The 23364-nt window shown below is 44.9% G+C and overlaps 1 protein-coding gene across 2 annotated transcripts in view; it reads right to left on the bottom strand.

Moving 5' to 3' along the window:
* Positions 1-13792, bottom strand: part of LPO (lactoperoxidase) — a 33071-nt gene extending 19279 nt beyond the window's left edge. Inside the window, exons 1-3 of one of the 2 annotated variants that reach the window (XM_057501315.1) lie at positions 13602-13792; positions 1943-2109; positions 600-677 (exon numbers count right to left, since the gene is read on the bottom strand). In XM_057501315.1, the coding sequence (XP_057357298.1) occupies positions 600-675 (76 nt within the window). In that variant the 5' untranslated portion in view covers positions 676-677; positions 1943-2109; positions 13602-13792. The remainder of the gene's footprint in view (positions 1-599; positions 678-1942; positions 2110-13601) is intronic. The other variant, XM_036879798.2, reaches the window with a different exon arrangement.
* Positions 13793-23364: the final 9572 nt, after the last annotated feature.

Raw genomic sequence — 23364 nt, forward strand, 5'->3', positions numbered from 1 at the left:
ATTTTTCTGGGTCTTGGTGAGATGGACCCTTAAGTAAGTCTATCAAAGCATCCAGGTGATCACCAGACCCTCAAGTAGGGAATGGAATGGCATAGGGTAGAGGTGGGATTCCTTGTTTTCATTTGTATTGGGGTCAGGATGCATTCTCTGAACAAGGGGAGTATAGTGGGTTAATGTCCCCCTAAACTGCATGCCCAACCAGAACCTCAGACTGTGACCTTATTTGGATATAGTGTCTGTGCAGGTATAATTAATTAAGGTGAGGTCATATGGGTACAGGATTAGGATGGGCTCTAACTCCAATGACTGGACACACGGGATACACACAGAGAAGGAGACTGTGTGAGGAGAGAAGAACAAAATTGGAGTGCTGCATCGATAAGCCGAAGAGTACCAAGGATTGTCAGGGACACCAGGGGCTAGGAAGAGGCAAGGAAGTCTTCTCCAGAGCCCTCAAGAAGCATGACCCTGCCAGCACCTTGATTTTGAACCTCTAGCCTCCTGACTTACAGGGGAATAAGTTTCTGTTGCCTTTAGCCACCCAGTGTATGGCCCTTTGTTATAGCTGTCGCAGAAAAGCAATACAGGGCGACACTTACCCTTTGTGGCAGACACTGCAGCCTGGAGCAAGGTCAGGGAAAGTAAAAAGGTTTGGAGATGGAGAAGGTCCTTCATGGCTGAAATGAGACCCAGGATCACAGTGTGAGCCTTGTGGAGTCCCCAGGGGAGGGACTGAGTCACAGAAAGCGGGATGGTAAAGCAGGGAAAGCCCAGGGAGCACCAGATGCCCTAACACTGGAACAGAGAAGGAGAAACTACAATAACTAAGCATCTACCCTATGTTCAGGCCCATGTGAGGTACCAGGAGACATGAAAAGAGGCAGGGGTAGAAGGGAAGGAATTCAGACTTCAGGCTCAGGAGGTCCCGAGTTGTAGTTCTGACACTGGGCAGGTTACTTAACATCTCTGGGCCCTTATCCTGCCGAGTGCGCAGTTAGACCAAGTGACCCAGAATGCCTGATTCTGCCCTGACAGCCTGAGGTCCTGTACCTGTCTTGTCACAGGTGTGAGAAATGCTGTTACCAAACCTGGAACAGGTCTTTGGAGTTCCCCTGCCTTGTTCCCTTGGGCTTCCTGCCAGCCCTCCTCTGGCCCAACACCAGGGAGTGTGCCGAAGAAGCAGATACTGCGAGCCTCCCTTCAGAAGCTGGCAGGGGCTTCACCCTCCCTCCTAGAGCCGATTTGATGGGAGCATGTGAATAAGAGCTTTGACAAAGCTCAGAGCTCCCCTGAGCCCACAGCTGTGTCCCAGGCTGCTTGGAGAGCTTCCAGCTCTTAGTTTAACCCCTTCATCATGAGCTTTAACTGAACCCAAATTATCAGACTAAAATATGTGCAGCTGTGTTTGCTGAGGAGGAAATTTGGAGCTTAGATTGTTCATGAGGTTTGTTGAATAGACACAAAATATCTTCTGAGGAGATTCTAGCTCCAGCCCAGGGAGGTGCCCACTGTGTGCAGATGGAATGATCCTGTATTTAGACATTGCTCTTGACAAACCCCCTCAGATTTCACAGGAGGGCATGGGGCCCCCCTCAGTGTACATTCACTGGCTGGACTCCACAAACACACCAGGGAGGACATCTTCAGCTTGGCTGCCCCCTCCATTACTACTCAAACTCCCTAAGAGGAATCTGTGCTTCTGGAGCTTTGCCTGAGAGACCACCCAGGTGGGCTTCCCGACACTCTCCTCCAGGTGATCTCCCCCTGGGGTAGGCCAGCCTGGAAGAGGAGACCTGTGTATCTGGACCAGGTAATTTTGTCCCACCTTACACTCTACCAACCTTTCCCTCTGCCTTTTTATGAGCTCCCTCATAATTTTATCTTGTTGAATGTACTTTTGTAAGCTAACTCTAGAGGAAAAAGGCAAGGTATGAATAAATACCTCTCTGGCCAAGATTCTCCCGGGCGCTTTGCTTTTTTCCCTAAGGGGAGTTCTCAAGTGGCTTGAACGCTCAGTGGGCTCCTGTCCTGGTACCTCTATGGCCCCGAGGAGAACCACAGTCCTTCTCTTTGTGACTCCAGGAGAGTATTGAGCCAGCAGAAGTCTACCTTTTTAGGCAAACAAAGATGATGATTTGGGATTAACGGTATCATTGATATTTTTTTAAATTGTAAAAACACATAGCATAAAATTTACTATCATAACCATTTTTAATCATAAAGGACAGTACTGATAAGAATATTCACACTGTGGTACAACAGATCTCCAGCACTATTTCATCTTGCAAAAGTGAAATATACCCATGAAACACATATACTTCCCATTTCTTCTCTTTCTAGCCCTTGGCAATTACTATATCACTGATTTTTTAAGAGGGCTGTTGGGCACGCTAGTATGCATTATATGATTCTTTCAATGACTAATGTATTTCAAAATAAACTTAAAACAAAAAATAAAGTTTAGTCTATGAAAACAAAAAGGAATCATTTGAGATGGACAGAGAAAGAAAAGTATCATGGCTGAAGACATGAAAGCTGAGAAATCTGAACAGGAGGAAAAGGCACAGTCATTCGTTCTTTCCTCTCCTGGGAAGCCCCCCCATGCTCCTCTCACTGGGAAGTAGCATGGTGGACCTCAAGGCTGCAGCTTAGCTATTTTCCACATCTCAGCCAGTGTTCTTGATGGTTGTGAAGGAAGATTGTGGGACAGAAAGCAAATCCAGGCAAATGTGAGCCTATGCCACTGGAAAAGGGATGTGTAAAGAGATCTTGGAGGGATGCTGCAGCCAGGGCCATGCCGAGCCATGCAGGGTGGAGGCCCTGGGTCTTCAGAGTGTAAGAGGCTCCTGTGATATTTGGATATTTACCCACATTCTTTTCATCATGCTCAGTGCAAAAGCCATTTCCCAAGCCCTCTGGTTTACAGCAAAGCCCAGAGCCTTCCCTGGGACATGAAGCACTCTGGGACAGAGCCACAGCCTTTGCCCCTCTAATGCCAGGCTAGTCCACAATCCCCCACCTCTACTCACACTCTTTGTTATGCAGTGCCCTCTCTGCCTGGTAAACACCTATTCATTCTTCAAAACCCAGGCCAAATACCACCTTCTCTGTGAAGTATACATGATTTCTGCAGGCAAAGTTAGGTCATTCCTTTTCCTGTCTTCCCTCAATGCTTTATATCACTGTTTTTATTGTCTGCTTCCTCTCTCAGACCATGAGCTCCTTAAGGGCTGCATCTTATTATTTTTTTTTTTTGAGAGGGCATCTCTCATATTTATTGATCAAATGGTTGTTAACAACAATAAAATTCTGTATAGGGGACTCAATGCACAATCATTAATCAACCCCAAGCCTAATTCTCAACAGTCTCCAATCTTCTGAAGCATAACGAACAAGTTCTTACATGGTGAACAAGTTCTTACATAGTGAATAAGTTCTTACATGGTGAACAGTGCAAGGGCAGTGTTATCACAGAAACTTTCAGTTTTGATCACACATCATGAACTATAAACAATCAAGTCAGATATGATTATTCATTTGATTTTTATACTTGATTTATATGTGAATCCCACATTTCTCCCTTCTTCTTCTTCTTCTTATTTTTTTTAAATAAAATGCTGAAGTGGTAGGTAGATGCAAGATAAAGGTAGAAAACATAGTTTAGTGCTGTAAGAGGGCAAATGTAGATGATCAGGTGTGTGCCTATAGACTAAGTATTAATCCAAGCTAGACAAGGGCAACAAAACATTCACGGATGCAGAAGATTTCTCTCAAAACAGGGGGGGTGAGGTTCTAAGCCTCACCTCTGTTGATCCCCAATTTCTCACCTGATGGCCCCCCTGCGACTGTGTCTTAGGTTGTTCCTCCCTTGAGGAATCTTACCCGTCTCTGGCTAACCAGTCATCTTCCGGGGCCATACAGGGAAATGTAAAGTTGGTAAGTGAGAGAGAAGCAATATTCTTTGAAAAGGTTAGCTTTTTACTTCTTTGCTGATTTATACCCTGTGGCTTCTATGCCCAGCATTTGTCTTGAGGTATCTTTACCACTTGGAAGAATTATGATACTCGGTAATTTTATATATGAGGCACAAATTCTACTAAAGGGCTGTAATTAGGAAGAAAGAAGAAAAGCTATAGAAGTAGCAGAGGAAGAAAACATGGGAAGATTGATTATTTCTTTGACATAACTTCTTGTAGAGTAACATAAACATGTATAGGTTTTAAAAAACTACTAATTAAATTGCATACACACATTAACAGAATAGGAATACAGATACATTGCATCTTATTTATTTTTGTTTTTCCAGTTTCCAAGTATAGTGTTGGTACAGAATATGTGCTGGGTACAGGCTGAATGAACAAAATTCCCAGGGCAGAGAAATTCGGCATCTGGAGGGTGCAAAGGGAGAGGGTAGTTCCTTAGCAGGCTTCTCACACCTTACTGTGCCTACTCATCACCTGGGGACCTTGTTAAATGCAGGTTCTAACTCAGAAGGACATAGAAGGGACCTGAGGGTCTGTATGTTCAACAAGCTCACAGGTGATGCTGAGGCTGCTGGTCTGCAGACGGTGCTGAGTACCAGGGCCTTCCAGAGCCTGCCTCTCAGGCTTGCTGAGAACTCACCAGGGGGACTGCAGGAAGGCCTGAGGAGGAAAGGAATCAGTGGGATTCTTTTCTGTGAATGGCAAGAGCTCTGTTGAAGATGGTGGGATGAGCCAGTAGGAAAATCAACACCTAGCACCCCTAAGAATTCTCTTGTTTGAGCTTTTGAGCAACTCCTGGATCAAGATGAAAATGGAAAGGAGATAGCTCTTAGCAAATGTCTTCTGCAAAAACAGTATTCCACCTTGGCTGCAGGGTTTGGAACATCCAATCACATAAAAACAATATGATCCAGAGGAGGGGCGGAAGATGGCGGCGTGAGTAGAGCAGCGGAAATCTCCTCCCAAAACAACATATATCTATGAAAATATAACAAAGACAACCCTTCCTAGAATAAAGACCAGAGGACACAGGACAATATCCAGACCACATCCACACCTGAGAGAACCCAGCGCCTCGCGAAGGGGGTAAGATACAAGCCCCCGCCCCGCGGGAGCCGAGCGCCCCTCCCCCCAGCTCCCGGCGGGAGAAGAGCAGGCAGAGCGGGAGGGAGACGGAGCCCAGGACTGCCGAACACCCAGCCCCAGCCATCCGGGCCAGAGTGCAGGGCGCTCGATACTAGGAAAACAGGGCAGCAAGGACAGTGAGCAGGCACTGGAGGCTGGGCGACAGAGGACATAAGAAAAGCGCGCGACCATTTATTTTTGCTTTTTTGCTGTTTTGTTTTGGCGAGCGCTTTTTGGAAGTCTTAAAGGGATAGGGACCCCAATACTAGGGAAACAGGGCAGAAAGACCGGTGATCAGAGGCCTGAGGCTGGCACCGGAGAATAAAGAAAAACGAATGACCACCTTTTTTTTTTTTTTTTTTTTTTTAATTAAAAACTTCTTTTTTTTTTTTTTAATTTAAAATTTTTTTTTCTTTTTTTTTTTTGGTGGGCGTTGTTTTGTTTTGGCGGGTGCTTTTTGGAAGTCTTAAAGGGGCAGGGTGGGTCACTTAATCCAGAGGTAGGGAATCCCGGATCTCTGGGCACCCTAACCCCTGGGCTGCAGGGAGCAGGGAGGCCCCTTACGGAGATAAATAGCCTCCCAGCAGCTCCTGCTCCAACGCGACTCCACCATTTTGGAGGAGCTGCCCGAGCCAGGCCACGCCCACAGCAACAGCGGAGATTAACTCCATAGCAGCCGGGCAGGAAGCAGAAACCCTGTCTGCGCGCAGCTGCGCAGCACAAGCCACTAGAGGCCGCTGTTCTCCCAGGAGAGGAGGGCCACAGACCAACAAGAAAGGAAGTCCTTCCAGCCGTCACTCGTCCCAGTTCTGCAGACTATTCCTATCACCACGAAAAGGCAAAGCTACAGGCTGACAAAGATCACAGAGACAACACCAGAGAAGGAGACAGACCTAACCAGTCTCCCTGAAAAAGAATTCAAAATAAGAATCATAAACATGCTGACAGAGATGCAGAGAAATACGCAAGAGAAATGGGATGAAGTCCGGAAGGAGATCACAGATGCCAGAAAGGAGATCGCAGAAATGAAACAAACTCTGGAAGGGTTTATAAGCAGAATGGATAGGATGCAAGAGGCCATGGATGGAATTGAAACCAGAGAACAGGAACGCATGGAAGCTGACAAAGAGAGAGACAAAAGGATCTCCAGGAATGAAACAATATTAAGAGAACTGTGTGACCAATCCAAAAGGAACAATATCCGTATTATAGGGGTCCCAGAAGAAGAAGAGAGAGGAAAAGAGATGGAAAGTATCTTAGAAGAAATAATTGCTGAAAACTTCCCCACACTGGGGGAGGAAGTAATAGAACAGACCACGGAAATACACAGAACCCCCAACAGAAAGGATCCAAGAAGGACAACACCAAGACACATAATAATTAAAATGGCAAAGATCAAGGACAAGGAAAGAGTGTTAAAGGCAGCTAGAGAGAAAAAGGTCACCTATAAAGGGAAACCCATCAGGCTAACGTCAGATTTCTCAACAGAAACCCTACAGGCCAGAAGAGAATGGCATGATATATTTAATACAATGAAACAGAAGGGCCTTGAACCAAGGATACTGTATCCAGCACGACTATCATTCAAATATGACGGTGGGATTAAACAATTCCCAGACAAACAAAAGCTGAGGGAATTTGCTTTCCACAAACCACCTCTACAGAACATCTTACAGGGACTGCTCTAGATGGGAGCACTCCTAGAAAGAGCACAGCACAAAACACCCAACATATGAAGAATCGAGGAGGAGGAACAAGAAGGGAGAGAAGAAAAGAATCTCCAGACAGTGTATATAACAGCTCAATAAGCGAGCTAAGTTAGGCAGTAAGATACTAAAGAGGCTAACCTTGAACCTTTGGTAACCACGAATTTAAAGCCTGCAATGGCAATAAGTACATATCTTTCAATAGTCACCCTAAATGTTAATGGGTTGAATGCACCAATCAAAAGACACAGAGTAACAGAATGGATAAAAAAGCAAGACCCATCTATATGCTGCTTACAAGAAACTCACCTCAAACCCAAAGACATGTACAGACTAAAAGTCAAGGGATGGAAAAACATATTTCAAGCAAACAACAGTGAGAAGAAAGCAGGGGTTGCAGTACTAATATCAGACAAAATAGACTTCAAAACAAAGAAAGTAACAAGAGATAAAGAAGGACACTACATAATGATAAAGGGCTCAGTCAAACAAGAGGATATAACCATTCTAAATATATATGCACCCAACACAGGAGCACCAGCATATGTGAAACAAATACTAACAGAACTAAAGGGGGATATAGACTGCAATGCATTCATTCTAGGAGACTTCAACACACCACTCACCCCAAAGGATAGATCCACTGGGCAGAAAATAAGTAAGGACACGGAAGCACTGAACAACACAGTAGAGCAGATGGACCTAATAGACATCTATAGAACTCTACATCCAAAAGCAGCGGGATATACATTCTTCTCAAGTGCACATGGAACATTCTCCAGAATAGACCACATACTAGGCCACAAAAAGAGCCTCAGAAAATTCCAAAAGATTGAAATCCTACCAACCAACTTTTCAGACCACAAAGGCATAAAACTAGAAATAAACTGTACAAAGAAAACAAAGAGGCTCACAAACACATGGAGGCTTAACAACACGCTCCTAAATAATCAATGGATCAATGACCAAATCAAAATGGAGATCCAGCAATATATGGAAACAAATGACAACAACAACACTAAGCCCCAACTTCTGTGGGACACAGCAAAATCAGTCTTAAGAGGAAAGTATATAGCAATCCAAGCATATTTAAAAAAGGAAGAGCAATCCCAAATGAATGGTCTAATGTCACAATTATCGAAATTGGAAAAAGAAGAACAGATGAGGCCTAAGGTCAGCAGAAGGAGGGACATAATAAAGATCAGAGAAGAAATAAATAAAATTGAGAAGAATAAAACAATAGCAAAAATCAATGAAACCAAGAGCTGGTTCTTCGAGAAAATAAACAAAATAGATAAGCCTCTAGCCAGACTTATTAAGAAGAAAAGAGAGTCAACACAAATCAACAGTATCAGAAACGAGAAAGGAAAAATCATGACGGACCCCACAGAAATGCAAAGAATTATTGGAGAATACTATGAAAACCTATATGCTAACAAGCTGCGAAACCTAGGAGAAATGGACAACTTCCTAGAAAAATATAACCTTCCAAGATTGACCCAGGAAGAAACAGAGAATCTAAACAGACCAATTACCAGCAATGAAATTGAAGCGGTAATCAAAAAACTACCAAAGAACAAAACCCCCGGGCCAGATGGATTTACCTCGGAATTTTATCAGACATACAGGGAAGACATAATACCCATTTCTCCTTAAAGTTTTCCAAAAAATAGAGGAGGAGGGGATACTCCCAAACCCATTCTATGAAGCTAATATCACCCTAATACCAAAACCAGGCAAAGACCCCACCAAAAAAGAAAACTACAGACCAATATCCCTGATGAACGTAGATGCAAAAATACTCAACAAAATATTAGCAAACCGAATTCAAAAATACATCAAAAGGATCGTACACCATGACCAAGTGGGATTCATCCCAGGGATGCAAGGATGGTACAACATTCGAAAGTCCATCAACATCATCCACCACATCAACAAAAAGAAAGACAAAAACCACATAATCATCTCCATAGATGCTGAAAAAGCATTTGACAAAGTTCAACATCCATTCATGTTAAAAACTCTCAGCAAAATGGGAATAGAGGGCAAGTACCTCAACATAATAAAGGCCATCTATGATAAACCCACAGCCAACATTATATTGAACAGCGAGAAGCTGAAAGCATTTCCTCTGAGATCGGGAACTAGACAGGGATGCCCACTCTCTCCACTGTTATTTAACATAGTACTGGAGGTCCTAGCCATGGCAATCAGACAAAATAAAGAAATACAAGGAATCCAGATTGGTAAAGAAGAAGTTAAACTGTCACTATTTGCAGATGACATGATACTGTACATAAAAAACCCTAAAGACTCCACCCCAAAACTACTAGAACTGATATCGGAATACAGCAAAGTTGCAGGATACAAAATCAACACACAGAAATCTGTGGCTTTCCTATATACTAACAATGAACCAACAGAAAGAGAAATCAGGAAAACAACTCCATTCACAATTGCATCAAAAAAGATAAAATACCTAGGAATAAACCTAACCAAAGAAGTTAAAGACTTATACTCTGAAAACTACAAGTCACTCTTAAGAGAAATTAAAGGGGACACTAACAGATGGAAACTCATCCCATGCTCGTGGCTAGGAAGAATTAATATCGTCAAAATGGCCATCCTGCCCAAAGCAATATACAGATTTGATGCAATCCCTATGAAACTACCAGCAACATTCTTCAATGAACTGGAACAAATAATTCAAAAATTCATATGGAAACACCAAAGACCCCGAATAGCCAAAGCAATCCTGAGAAAGAAGAATAAAGTAGGGGGGATCTCACTCCCCAACTTCAAGCTCTACTATAAAGCCATAGTAATCAAGACAATTTGGTACTGGCACAAGAGCAGAGCCACAGACCAATGGAACAGACTAGAGAATCCAGACATTAACCCAGACATATATGGTCAATTAATATTTGATAAAGGAGCCATGGACATACAATGGCGAAATGACAGTCTCTTCAACAGGTGGTGCTGGCAAAACTGGACAGCTACATGTAGGAGAATGAAACTGGACCATTGTCTAACCCCATATTACAAAAGTAAACTCAGAGTGGATCAAAGACCTGAATGTAAGCCATGAAACCATTAAACTCTTGGAAGAAAACATAGGCAAAAACCTCTTAGACATAAACATGAGTGACCTCTTCTTGAACATATCTCCCCGGGCAAGGAAAACAACAGCGAAAATGAGTAAGTGGGACTATATTAAGCTGAAAAGCTTCTGTACAGCAAAAGACACCATCAATAGAACAAGAAGGATCCCTACAGTATGGGAGAATATATTTGAAAATGACACATCCGATAAAGGCTTGACGTCCAGAATATATAAGGAGCTCACACGCCTCAACAAACAAAAAACAAATAACCCAATTAAAAAATGGGCAGAGGAACTGAACAGACAGTTCTCCAAAAAAGAAATACAGATGGCCAACAGACACATGAAAAGATGCTCCACATCGCTAATTATCAGAGAAATGCAAATTAAAACTACAATGAGGTATCACCTCACACCAGTAAGGATGGCTGCCATCCAAAAGACAAACAACAACAAATGTTGGCGAGGCTGTGGAGAAAGGAGAACCCTCCTACACTGCTGGTGGGAATGTAAGTTAGTTCAACCATTGTGGAAAGCAGTATGGAGGTACATCAAAATGCTCAAAACAGACTTACCATTTGACCCAGGAATTCCACTCCTAGGAATTTACCCTAAGAACGCAGCAATCAAGTTTGAGAAAGACAGATGCACCCCTATGTTTATTGCAGCACTATTTACAATAGCCAAGAATTGGAAGCAACCTAAATGTCCATCAATAGATGAATGGATAAAGAAGATGTGGTACATATACACAATGGAATACTACTCAGCCATAAGAAAAGGGCAAATCCAATCATTTGCAGCAACATGGATGGAGCTGGAGGGTATTATGCTCAGTGAAACAAGCCAAGCAGAGAAAGAGAAATACCAAATGATTTCACTTATCTGTGGAATATAAGAACAAAGGAAAAACTGAAGGAACAAAACAGCAGCAGAATCACAGAACTCAAGAATGGACTAACAGGTACCAAAGGGAAAGGGACTGGGGAGGATGGGTGGGTAGGGAGGGATAAGGGGGGGAGAAGTAGGGGGGTATTAAGATTAACATGCATGGGGGGGTAGGAGAAAAGGGAGGGCTGTAAAACACAGAGAAGGCAAGTAGTGATTCTACAACATTTTGCTATGCTGATGGACAGTGACTGTAAGGGGGTTTATAGGGGAGACCTGGTATAGGGGAGAGCCTAGTAAACATAATATTCGTCATGTAAGTGTAGATTAGTGATACCAAAAACAAAGCAAAAAAAAAAAAAGGGCAGTTCCTGTGTGGTAACCTCCAACGAGTTCTACACAAGGGTATAAAGGGCATATAAAAGTGTAGGCAAAGGGTCTGTTTGTGTTTATACAGAGGATCAAAGCCTAATTGGGCTACCCCGAAAATGAACTAAGATACGATATGAAAAAGAACTTCCAACATCTGCACTCTCTGGAAGACTCATGCCAGAAGATGATCATCAAACAACCCCAACAAAGATCCACGCACTGCTACAGCTGTAGATGCACTCATCCCACCAGTTCCTGGACTTGCCATGGGAATGAGGAAGGAGATATCTAAGCTGGCCTGTGCATACAGTAAAACAACAAATTTGACTGGATCTATACTGTTGGAACTCAACCAAGAATTTGGAGAAGTGCAAATTGTAGCGCTCCAAAGTCTTACAACTACAGACTATTTACTGTTAAAAGAACATATGGCATGTGAACAGTCCCCAGGAATGGGTTGTTTTAATTTGTCTGATTTCTCTCAGACTGTTCAAGTTCAGTTGGACAATATCCACCATATCATAGATAAGTTTTCACAAATGCCTAAGGTGCCTAACTGGTTTTCTTGGTTTCACTGGAGATGGCTGGTAATTACAGATATGCTTTGGTTATGTAACTATACTCCTATTATGTTAATGTGTGTGCGCAATTTAAGTAGTAGCTTAAAACCTATATATGCTGAAGTTACTCTACAAGAAGATATATCAAAGAAATAATCAATCTTCCCGTGTTTTCTTCCGCCTGCTACTTCTATAGCTTTTCTTCTTCCTTCCTAATTACAACCCTTAAATAGAATTCGTGCCTCATATCAAATTTACCGAGTATCATAATTCGTCCAAGTGGTAAAGATACCTCAAGACAAATGCTGGGCATAGAAGCCACAGGGCATAAATATGCAACGAAGTAAAAAGCTAACCTTTTCAAACAATAAGGCTTCCCTCTCACTTACCAAGTTCACATTTCCCTGTATGGCCCCGGAAGATGACTGGTTAGCCAGAGACGGGTAAGATTCCTCAAGGGAGGAACAACCTAAGACAGGCACAGTCGCAGGGGGGCTCATCAGGTGAGAAATTGGGGATCAACAGAGGTGAGGCTTAGAACCTCACCCCCCCTGTTCTGAGAGAAATCTTCTGCATATGTGGATGTTTTATTGCCCTGGTCTAGCTTGGATTAACACATAGTCTACAGGCACACACCTGATCATCTACATTTGCTCTCTTACAACACTAAACTCTGTTTTCTACCTTTATCTTGTATCTACCTACCACTTCAGCATTTTATTAAAAATAATAATAATAAAGAGAGAAATGTGGTATCCACATATAAATCAAGTATAAAAACCAAATGAGTATTCATATTTGAACTGACTGTTTAGAGTTCATAATGCATGAGCAAAACCGAAAGTTTCTGTGATGACTGCCCTTGTACTGTTCACTATGTAACTTATTCATTATGTAAGAATTTGTTCTCCATGTAAGAACTTGTTTGTTATGCCTCAGAAGATTGGAGACTGACGAAAATTAGGCTTGGGGTGGATTAATGATTGTGCATTGAGCATTGACTCCCCTATACAGAATTTTATTGTCGTTAACAACCATTTGATCAATAAATATGAGAGATGCCCTCACAAAAAAAAAAAAGGACAGACTTCCAATAGTAAAATAAATAAGTAACCGGGATGTAATGTATAGCATAAGGAATATAGTCAAGATATTGTAACAGCTTGGTAGGGTGATAGCTGGAACCTAGAATTATGTATATAAATGTTCTACCACTGTGTTGTACACTTGAAACTAATGTAATGTAATACTGTGCGTCAACTACCCTTCAATAAAAAATAATTATTTAAGAAAAAAAAAAACAATATGATCCAAAAAAATCCATCTAATATTGCTGCAATCCCACACTTAACTGAGCGAGGTGTCCACATGGCACTGAGGACACCCGGGGCCAGACAAATGTTGGGATCTACTGCACAAGGAGATGTGAGAGCCCTGTTTTAGGGAACCCTTTAAAACACTGCAAAATTTTTGCTGTAGTTTAGTAGCCCTATGATATCACACCTGCCTCAAGAACACTGTAGGGAGCATCGTTCTGTTTCCCCAAGTCTTTGTGTGACCTGGCCATGTGACACCTCTTCGGCTTCAACTACTACACAATATGATATGAGAGATCTCGAAGAGGTTATGATTCTGTGACTCAGTTTTCAGACTCAGAAAAGCCTCTTTTCCCAACAATGGATTTAATCACATTTGCCCTTACATCAGATAGAATAACCTGCATGGTGGCAGCCAAATCAGGCACCAGAAAATGCCTGATGAAGGTAAGTCTAAATCTAATACCCAGCTTTCTGAGAAATCTTTAGGAAATTTAATCACAACTTTGCAGAAATCAGGAGAGATCAAAGTTACTGAGTCTTACCTGCCAAGCGCCTTGGCCTCCTGTAGCAGCCAGGGGAGTTGCTCTGCTTGGAAGAACTGGTCTTTTATACTTTCCTCCAATAATTTATTTCTGGGAAAGGCCCAAAAGGAAAGGTTTTGAGGGACTGGTGTGGCTTGGAGGAGACACGCAGGTTCAGCAGGAAACACCCTGTGACTGCAGGCAGATGCATGAGGAAACTGGAGAATGGCAGAGACTGGTTGATGCAATATCTCTGACAGTGAAGCCAATTCTCTTCTTTCCATGTTCATGGGAGCTGCATGGTCCTGCTGCAGCCATGGAAGGCAAAACTCCAACCTCTGAGCGGGCTTGTTCCTCGTAAGTCCTTCATGGGATCTGACTAGCTCTTAAAATTAGGAACAATTAAATGGCTCTCTTCCCCATTCACTTACTCACTGCCCTTAGAGTCTTCTCTTAATTTTCACCCAATCTATTATGGAAGCCAGTAGATTCATCTTTTGGATTTAAAGTGGTTAAAACACATCGGCTTTTTTTTTTTTTGGTCAAAATTTCAAAATACTGACCCTTTTTTTGGAGATGTGAGAAGAGCTCTGGACTCATTGTCAGGGTGGCAGGTTAAGTCTCCACCTCTATCACTGTATGGTGTTGTGCGAGTCACTTCACCTTCTGGTATCTCAGATTCTCTAGTTGCAAAATTGATTGGTTAGATGATTACTAGGACTCTGTGACTTCATGCCTTCTGTAGGATGGCCTATAAACACCCTACCAGTACCTGGGAGTTAAATGCCCACATATATTATTATATACTATCCCTACCTCAATGACTTTGAAATTTTGAGATCATTAGATCCATACAAGAAGGAAACAGGAAAGTTCTGAGAAAAGAAAATTTCATGAAGTATATTTTGCAGACAATTTAAAACATAAACCTATTTATGAAATTATGCTTAGGGTTGAAAATATTCTGGAGGTTTGCAGAAATTCATCAACCAAGAATCAAACTCCTGGGTTTACCTTCCAAAAAGTGACAACCCTTTTCTCTGGCTGATGGAATGTAGTTAAAAGCTGCTTCTCTTGTGATGAATCCAGGCAAATGAGCTGGGTGTCTCTGAAGAAGGCAGCTGTACAGGAAACAGGAGCGAGGCTGTTCTTATTTTCATTGAAAGACATTTCCACTCCTCAACCAAGCACTGTTTTTTCTTTGTCTGGCTATTCCCTGAACTTCAGAGCATGCCTCTCAAGCCTCTCACCTCCAGGTTTCATGCCATAGGGGTTAGTGAAGCTGTGTGTTTAATGGATCTTGACCTAGTTAATACTGAATGATTTCAAGAAGGAGCTTGCTGTGTGGGGTAATACCACCTTACTATGTGCAATCATCAGTGAGCTACTACTGGGCTCAGGGTCACAACGAAAGGAAGTCTGACTGTTCCTGGTTCTGATCATGTTATAACAACATGTGGTATGTCCTAGGCTTGACCTTTTTGTAATGGGCAGGGATGGGGCAGCGCCAGCCCCAGATCAGTATGGTCCTTCCTTTCTGACATGAAGCACCCTGGAGACAGTCGCATTGAACATGTAGCTGTTCTGTGACTAATTTGTGTTCACAGAGCTTTGCTGACATGTGATGACATGTCACATTTGTGGACTTATCTCAGTCTAGTTAAATCTGTTTAGCACAGTTTGATGTCTGTCTATTAGGGAATGGCAAATGGGCCTGAGACAGACTGGAAGACAGAAAGTCCAGTGGAAAGCTAAAAAGGCCAACGGCTTCTCAGATCTCAACCCAGAGACCAAGATTTTAGTAACAGCAATGGCAGAGGCAACAGGGAGTACCCAGTGAAGATAGAGTCCATCATTGGCACCTGGCAGTACACACACATGCATGCACACACACACACACACACTTTCCAGGAACTCACAGCGCATAAATGAGGCTGACCTGGGATGTGGTTGGCTCTCCTTCCAGAAGTGGAATTCTGAAAGCTGCACATAAAACATTTGGCTGATCAAAGGGACACTCATGGTCAGTGACAAAGTGACCACACTGTCTGTATGAGGCAGGTGTAGCTCTCACCCTGGACCATGGCCTCCCAGCCAACCCCATTTCAGGTGCCATCTTCCTGGACACCTAGCCAGTCCCTCCCTCAGCCGTGTGTTGTCGCCTGCCTCCCCCCTGCCCCCCCACCCCTGCGGCATGGCTGTCATTAAGTGGGACAGCTTATTTTTTTCTTTCCTGGATGAAGTACATTTCTTCTTGTTGGTTTATGCTCTCTGGAAACAATCCACTTGTTCTACCCCAGAGATGGGAGGAACCCAATATGCTCTGGCGTAAGCCATCCTGGCCTCTGGAGAGGTGTGGAAATGACACAGCTTCTCTGAATGGTGTCCCTGGGTATCACAGACCCTTGGGAGGGTGGGAACATTGCCAGTAAGCCCCCTTCAGAGTGAGAAGGGATTTGGGGGAGGGAAAAATGTCTGGGATGGATTGTGTGTCTCCCTCAGTGGGCAGCAAGAGGCTCTGCCCTCTTTAAGTATTTTTAGTGGGAGGATTCATTGGATGTTCGGCGGTTTCTGAAGTCGGCAGAACATAAGGGTTCTGAGTGGCAAACCTAATGTCAGTGATTTTTCTAATTAGCCACAGCATGTTGGGAACTGAAGGGCTGGGTCTTGTTCAGGGTCTCCTCAGGAACCACCCTTGGGGGGAAATGCAAGGAGTCCTGGATTTAGACTAGCCAGCTGCTAGTCTTATCTTGCTACTCACTGGCCACGTGACCTTGGGGAAGTCATTTTTCACTTGCAGACCTCGGTTCCTTATCTGTAAAGAGAAGTGGGTCCACTCAGTAACTGCGGTGATTGCCTTAGGCTCTGATGTTTAGGATTCAGACTGAGATTCAGATCTGAATGGTCCTAGTACCAGTCCACTCCTGTCCCACTGTGCAATCCTGTACAGGTCACATATCCTCTTTACATAAAAAGGGGATCAGAATCCTATGGTATTCACCTTTAGGACCTGCTGGGATGGGGTTTTCTTTAGTTCTGAGGAGAAACTGAAATAAAAGAGTGAGAAGAATCTTGTTGAGAAAGGGTAAGAAAGGTTGTACTGGAAATGTGATCATTGTCTCAGTCACTCAAGCTGGAAACGAGAGAATTGTCCTGTGTGCTTTCATGTGTCTTTTTTCTCTTCTGTCCTCCCATCTCCTGTCTCAGTCACCAAGTCCTATCCATTTGTCCTTTGTGAGTCTCTTGCCCCTGTTACTCCCTTGCCTTCCGCACATTCTGCCCTGAACCACCTCGGCTTTGCTCCCATGTCACACCCTTCCCGCTGGTCTCCCTGCCACCACCTCTCTCCCCCCTACCCCTCCTCTACACTAAGGTGTTCACCACAGAGCAACCCCTGCCCACAGGACAGTCTCAAGTCCCAGCCAAGATTCTATCCTGCCCACCTCTCCCAGTATCTCAGTTGTCCACCCAAGGGCTTCATTCCAGACAAACCACCCTACTCTTTCCCCCTACCACCAATGCACACTCCCACTGCCACCATCCTCCATGCCTGGCTTGTTCTCTTCCCACTTGTCCAAGTCCAATGTTTATCTCAAGTCCTGTCTTCTCCATGAAGCCTCCTGTCTTGCCAATGGGTTTCAGCCCCAGGCAAGTTCACTATGGATTCAGTGTGACCAAAGAAAATGACAGCAAAACGTTCTTGGGGTGAAAGGGTTATACCCAACTTTATTCTCAGGGTGGCAGGTCAGTCACTAGAATCCCGTTCACTCAGAGCGAGTCTGCGTGCAGCAAGCTGGTCTCTGCCTCTGGGCCCCTCTGTCCGCACAGCCATCCTCCGGGCCCCTCTGCACAGTCATCCCACACAGCTGTCCTCTGGGCCTCTGTCCTCAGTGCTGCCACCACTCCAGCCTGTGCTCTGCTCTCCTGCAGCCTTGCAGCCCTGCCCCCATGTCGTGCCCAGAGCACTGGGCGGAGCTCTTTATATAGAGTCAACAGCCATGTATTGCCCACAGGTGTGCAGTGATCTAGTCAACCAGGGCCAGGTGAGAATCCTGCCCACAGGAACTCTCATTTTATCCACACTCCACCCCTCCAGGATTCTCTACTCTCAGTCTATGTGCCCTTAGTCCTCTGCAATGGTCCCTGTGCAAAGAAGCTGGCACATTGTTCTCCAGCCTCTCCAGCAAAAAGTCTTGCAGACACACAGGCCGGACTTGTGGCTCTGTCTCTGACCTCTGCCTCTTTGGTCTTAATGGCTGGAACTGCTGCTCTGGTTTCACTTGTTGCCATAGCTCCAGTAAGATCCAATTTGGCTTCCTGTCTAATTTCCTTCCATCTACACCTGCCCGTATCAAATCAACCCACATCTGGGTCCTCGTAACCCTCACGAGGCCCCTCAAATTCCTCCTGTGAGTGACAGGTCTTATTTCTTTGCAGGTTCTCATTGCTTCAGCTACTGTACATGTCACCTCTCATTTTGTAATCGCTGCCTCAAGGCGGGCTGCACTGTCAGGGAAGACAGCTTTCCCGTCTCTGATCCCGACAGAACAATTCATTCCACCCCTAAGTCCCACAGCCACCTGCTCAGCGTGAGTATAGGGGCGGAGCATAGAGTGCTCCTCGACCTGGGGAGGGGGCTGCTCCTCTCCTTGGGGAACTTTCAGCTGCTGGGTCTTTATTTTCTTTACAACCACTGGGTGTGCTTTCAGTACAGGAGGGGCTGGTGCCTCCAGCACCACCCCTTCGTCCTTCCTCAGCTCCTTCATTTCTGGGGCTGATGGCACCTTTCTCTCCACTCCCCCAAGTGCCTCCTCTGCTACAGTGCCTCGCAACAATGCCACCTCAGTCTTCAGAAGCTCTCTTACCTTCAGCTCAATGCTTCACAGCTGATGTTCTCGTGCCACCTCCGCCTATGCTTCCCTCAGGAGTTCATCTTTCTCCTTGATGGCCTCTTCCTCCTTCAGAGCACCTGGCAGCGCTGCCATCTCACCTCCAATGGCACCTTGCTGCCGGCGCTCTCGTGCTGCCTCCTCTCACATCAAGGCCATCTCCTTCCTCAGGGAATCCACAGAGGTTTGCAGCTCGCGTTCTCGTGCTGCCTCTTGCATCAGTGCTATTTCCCTCCTCAAGGAATCCACAGAAGTTTGCAGCTCACTTTCTTGTGCCGCCATATCTTGGGTCTCCTCTGTAGACTTTTTAAATACTGTGAGAAGCAGCCAACCCACAGTCCCCGCTGCCTCACGGGCACTCTGCTTCTCAAAGGATCTGCTTACTATACGAAGGGCCACCCCTACTGCCTCAGGTGTCACCTCCACTTGCCTCCAGCCCTGGGGTGGGGCCCAGTCCTCTAGGAGGCAAGCCACCTCAGACCACATACCCATTGGGGGACGATCCACTGTCTCCCCATTCACAGGGGCAGCCTGTCTTTTCCCTTGGTCAACAGTAAACCCTGCTGACTTTCGCCAATTGTCTTGCCAATGGGTTTCAGCCCCAGGCAAGTTCGCTATGGATTCAATGTGACCAAAGAAAATGACAGCAAAACGTTCTTGGGGTGAAAGGGTTATACCCAACTTTATTTCCAGGTGGCAGGTCAGTCACTAGAATCCCATTCACTCAGAGCAAGTCTGCATGCAGCAAGCCCGTCTCTGCCTCTGGGACCTTCTGTCTGCACAGCCATCCTCTGGGCCTCTCTGCACAGTTGTCCCACACAGCCATCCTCTGGGCCTCTGTCCTCGGCACTGCCACCACTCCAGCCTCTGCTCTCCTGCAGCCTTGCAGCCCTGCCACCATGTTGTGCCTAGAGGACTGGGTGGAGCTCTTTTTATAGAATCAACAGCCATGTATTGCCCACAGGTGTGTAGTGAGCTAGTCAACCATGGCCAGGTGAGAATCCTGGCCACAGGAACTCTCATTTTATCCACACTTCCTATCTTTTGAGCTCCAGAGAGCATTGTCCATTGGTTCTCTTTTTCTCTCCTCAGCTCTTCCTATTTATTATCTCTTTATGCATCTTTTCTGTTGCTGAAATTAGATCACAAACTTTGCAAGAGCTCTAAAAAATACTGGGCAATCCATAATATTTGTTCTGATGATATAGATGATATGACCCTGATATATACAAATTACCTTGACTTAGTCATTCAAGTCCAAGTTTTTGACTGTCAGTCTTAAAGAGGGTATACTTTCTGGATTTCTCTCTTATCTCTTTCATTTTCCCCAACTGCCCATCCTAAACAGCACAGAAACAAACAGCTGAGCAATTGTGTGGAACATCTGAATCTTGGTTCTTTAACAGCTGGGAGAAAAGAGCAGCTGGAGACCCTTTCTCTACATTAAGGTAGAACTGCAATGTCTATCTCCCAGGTGGCTGAAGAGTCTTTCAGAAGCAACAGAGCCCATGTGCCCCCAGTCCTGTGAGGTGGTGGCCTTAGGTGTCCGTGCCAGATGAAGCCTGAGTCCTGAGGGGCCCTCCCTGAGAAGGCTCCCCACTCCCTTGCTGACTCACCCACCACAAGTGTGGTGCCCACTGTGGAGCCAGGGTGTGTGCTCTCCGGGACTTTCTGTAAGCGTCTGAGTTCTCACTACTTCTTCCTGGGGCTCTGCCCAAATAGCTTAGGGGAGTGTGAGCACAACATGCTCTGGAAGATGGTGGTAGAGGCTGGAATGGGGTGAGGTGCTTGAGCCGACTCTGAGATCGAATCCCTTCCGTTCTGGGAGGAGCCTGGGGAGGGCCAGGGGATTATTTGCCTGTCACTCAGCACTAAGAAGGGACAGAGGCTGTGGGAGGGGAGTGAAAGAACCTTTACTGTCATGCATTTGAGTCCTTAAGAAATACAGGCTTCTCAACATACTGTAGAATGTTCTGCTCTGCAAACAACAGAGCTTGGGCAATACTATTCAACATCACCTCTGGTTTACCTCTGACAGAACAGGAATGTGACCCTTGGAGGAATCCGAGAGTCTGCAATTTCTTTGATATCACATGATATCTTTAAATACAAAATTTTTATTTCAGAACCGTTTTAGGTTCACAGTATTATTGCAAAGATAATATGGTGTTCCTGTATAGCCACACCCAGTTTCCACTGTTACTAGCATCTTAATACACTGTATTTGTCACAGTTAATGAGCCAACATTGTTCCAGTATTATCAACTAAAACTTCCATATCTCATAGTTTAATTTTTAAAAAGTCACGCTTTTCTGTCCTACTCCAGAGCTTATCTACATTATATAAAAATTTTAATTTATGTACCATCAAACTAAAATGGACACCCCAATATGAGCCACATTTCTCCCATGCTCAGTGTTCTCTGGGCTACTCTTGCTCCCCCAGGGAGGTGTCCAGCCAGCTTGGACCACGTGAGTCTCCAAGACTGAGCTCAGAGTGGGTCAGAAGGTCACCTTGGGTCCTGAGGGCCCTGCTCCATAGCTGTGTGGCCCAGGACAGTCACTCGGTCTCTGGGCCCCGGCTTTGTCCTCGGCAAAGGCTGTTTCCCAGGGTGCTATAAGGGCCCCCGTACACAGAGGAGGTATGCAGACACGTTAAGCGTGATTGATACCAAGGAGATGATCACCCAGATGAGCTCATAGCCATGCGTGATGAGCGGCCGCTCAGCATGAGCTGGTTCTCGAGGCATCCGTTTTGTGCTCTCAACCTCATCTGCATCTCTAGTTACAATTCTGAGGAGGGTCTGAAGTTGAAACTAAGAAAGGAAACTGCCTAAATCCCATATCCTCCTTGCCCGCTGGCATGTCACAGACATGGAAGAAAGAAATGTAAAGCGTTCTTTTCTGGTATCTGCTGCTGGACTCCCTGTCTGCCCTGGTGACTGTGGGACCCCCTTTGGGCTGCTTTTGGTCTGATTAGGAGGAGAAAGGTGATGGGCACTGTGGGGACCACCCTCTGCCCCTGAGGATGCAGCTCTCGGTTTTCCCTTTTGGGGAGATGTGGGTATGATGCACACCATCTTCGGTCCAGGGACAGCATCTTGCCCTGACAAAGTTTCTGTTCTTGAGCCTGACGACCCAGGCTCCCGCTCCCACCTCTCAGAAGTCCCTAACTTGGGCTCATCTACTGCATGAGTGGTGAAGCTGGTCTCCTGGAAAACAGCCTTGCAGGATTTGCTAGCCTTCCATCTTAAAACCAACCCACAGTGCTTATAGTAATCCAAGTTTTCTCTTTTCCCTTCTGGCTGCAGACTTTATGAGGCCCACCTTAATCTAAGTACCTGGGCCCCCTGAGTCAATGGCCTCCCTGTTAGCTTCCCCACTCCAAACTCTGTAACTTTCCCTCCGAATCCTAGCCCAGTGCCCAGGGTACTGCTACACCCGATCATTTAATTCAGTTCAGTACAATTCAAATAAGTATGCGTTGAGTAATTGTCGGGTTACCTGAGGACACGAAGGTAAATTGAGCCTGACTCTTCCTCTCAGGAAGTTCACTGGTCAGTGGGGCAGAAAGACATATAAAAGAGTAATTGTTCATTTATTGAGCAAGTGCCTACCACGTGCTGGGCACTTCAGTTCTGGGGATGTCCTGGGACTCCAGAGAGATATGATTTCTGCCTACATGGGGTGATGGTACTTTTTCAAAAAATCACACTTTTAATAATATAACTGCAACCTGTCAGAATGCTAGGAAGTTGGAGTAGATATAATCTGAGGGCATATAGCAGGGGCCCTGAGCAAGGAGTGTTTGAGGCAGGTATGAAGGGAAGGAGGCTTAAGCAGGGGACTAGAGAAGGGAAGGAAGAATGTCAGGCAGAGGGACACACAGTGCTTATTCTGATTGTGCTGGGAGGGCTTTGGAGGGACACCTGACCCTCACTGATGCGAGTGTGGTCAGATCACCCAGATACAAAGAGCCTGCCTATCCACCTGCCTGTTTTCTTCTTCTTGGCCGGTAGCTACCTTCCAGGACACCTGCCCATGCCTATTTTCCAGGCCTTCCTTAATGCTTGCTTCTTCCCGGGCTATGACCTGTAGTCCATCATCGCCTTCACTAGATTTTACATCTTACCCATCCAGCTGGCCCTTCTCCTAACCCTTGCAGTGGAGTGGAAGTCCAGCCTCTCCCTCCAGCCCCAAGTCCTAGGATCAAGCCCTTGCCATCTCCACGAACCCTTCCATAAGCGGCTATGTCACAAGAAAGGATGTGGATGAGGAGCAGGTAAGCAAAACAGGAATTGTTCAAATCTGTGAGTCTGCCCTCCTAGGATTTATAAAATATACAAAGTAAAATAAAACTCTACAGCCTCAGTTAGGGATTTGAAATTCTCAGCTCACAGCTATATCTAAAGCAAGAGTTCATGGCTCCAACAAGCTCAGTTTGGATTATTCCTGTTTGTGGGATATTTTCAATGTGTGACACAACCCGAGATTCCCTTGCTAGTTTTGTCCTTTGAAAAATTCTCCAAGAAACCCAATGTGGAAATTCTTCTTGTTAACATAATTATGTTTTACCATGGATTGAAAGAGCTCAAGAAATCTATTTTGAGAGCGCAGTGTAAGTCCACTTTGCAAAAGGATGGAAAATGCCAAATTCTCAGGAAAGGGAGTGAGTGTAAATCCAGGATGACTGAAAAACAGAGAAGCAATAGAACTTTCATGTACCATGAAAATCCAGTGGGAGAAACACTGACAACCTGGCTTTGCCCAACCCTGGTTTATATTTGTCACATTCTTGAGAAAAAGAAGCTTGGAGTTTGAAATAATTTAGGAAGCATCTAGTTCAGTGGTTTTTAAAGACGGTCTGAATCAGTAGAAAGCTTATTAATACACAT

This window comes from Manis pentadactyla, chromosome 4 (genome assembly GCF_030020395.1).
Source record: "Manis pentadactyla isolate mManPen7 chromosome 4, mManPen7.hap1, whole genome shotgun sequence".
Classification (NCBI taxonomy): domain Eukaryota; kingdom Metazoa; phylum Chordata; class Mammalia; order Pholidota; family Manidae; genus Manis; species Manis pentadactyla.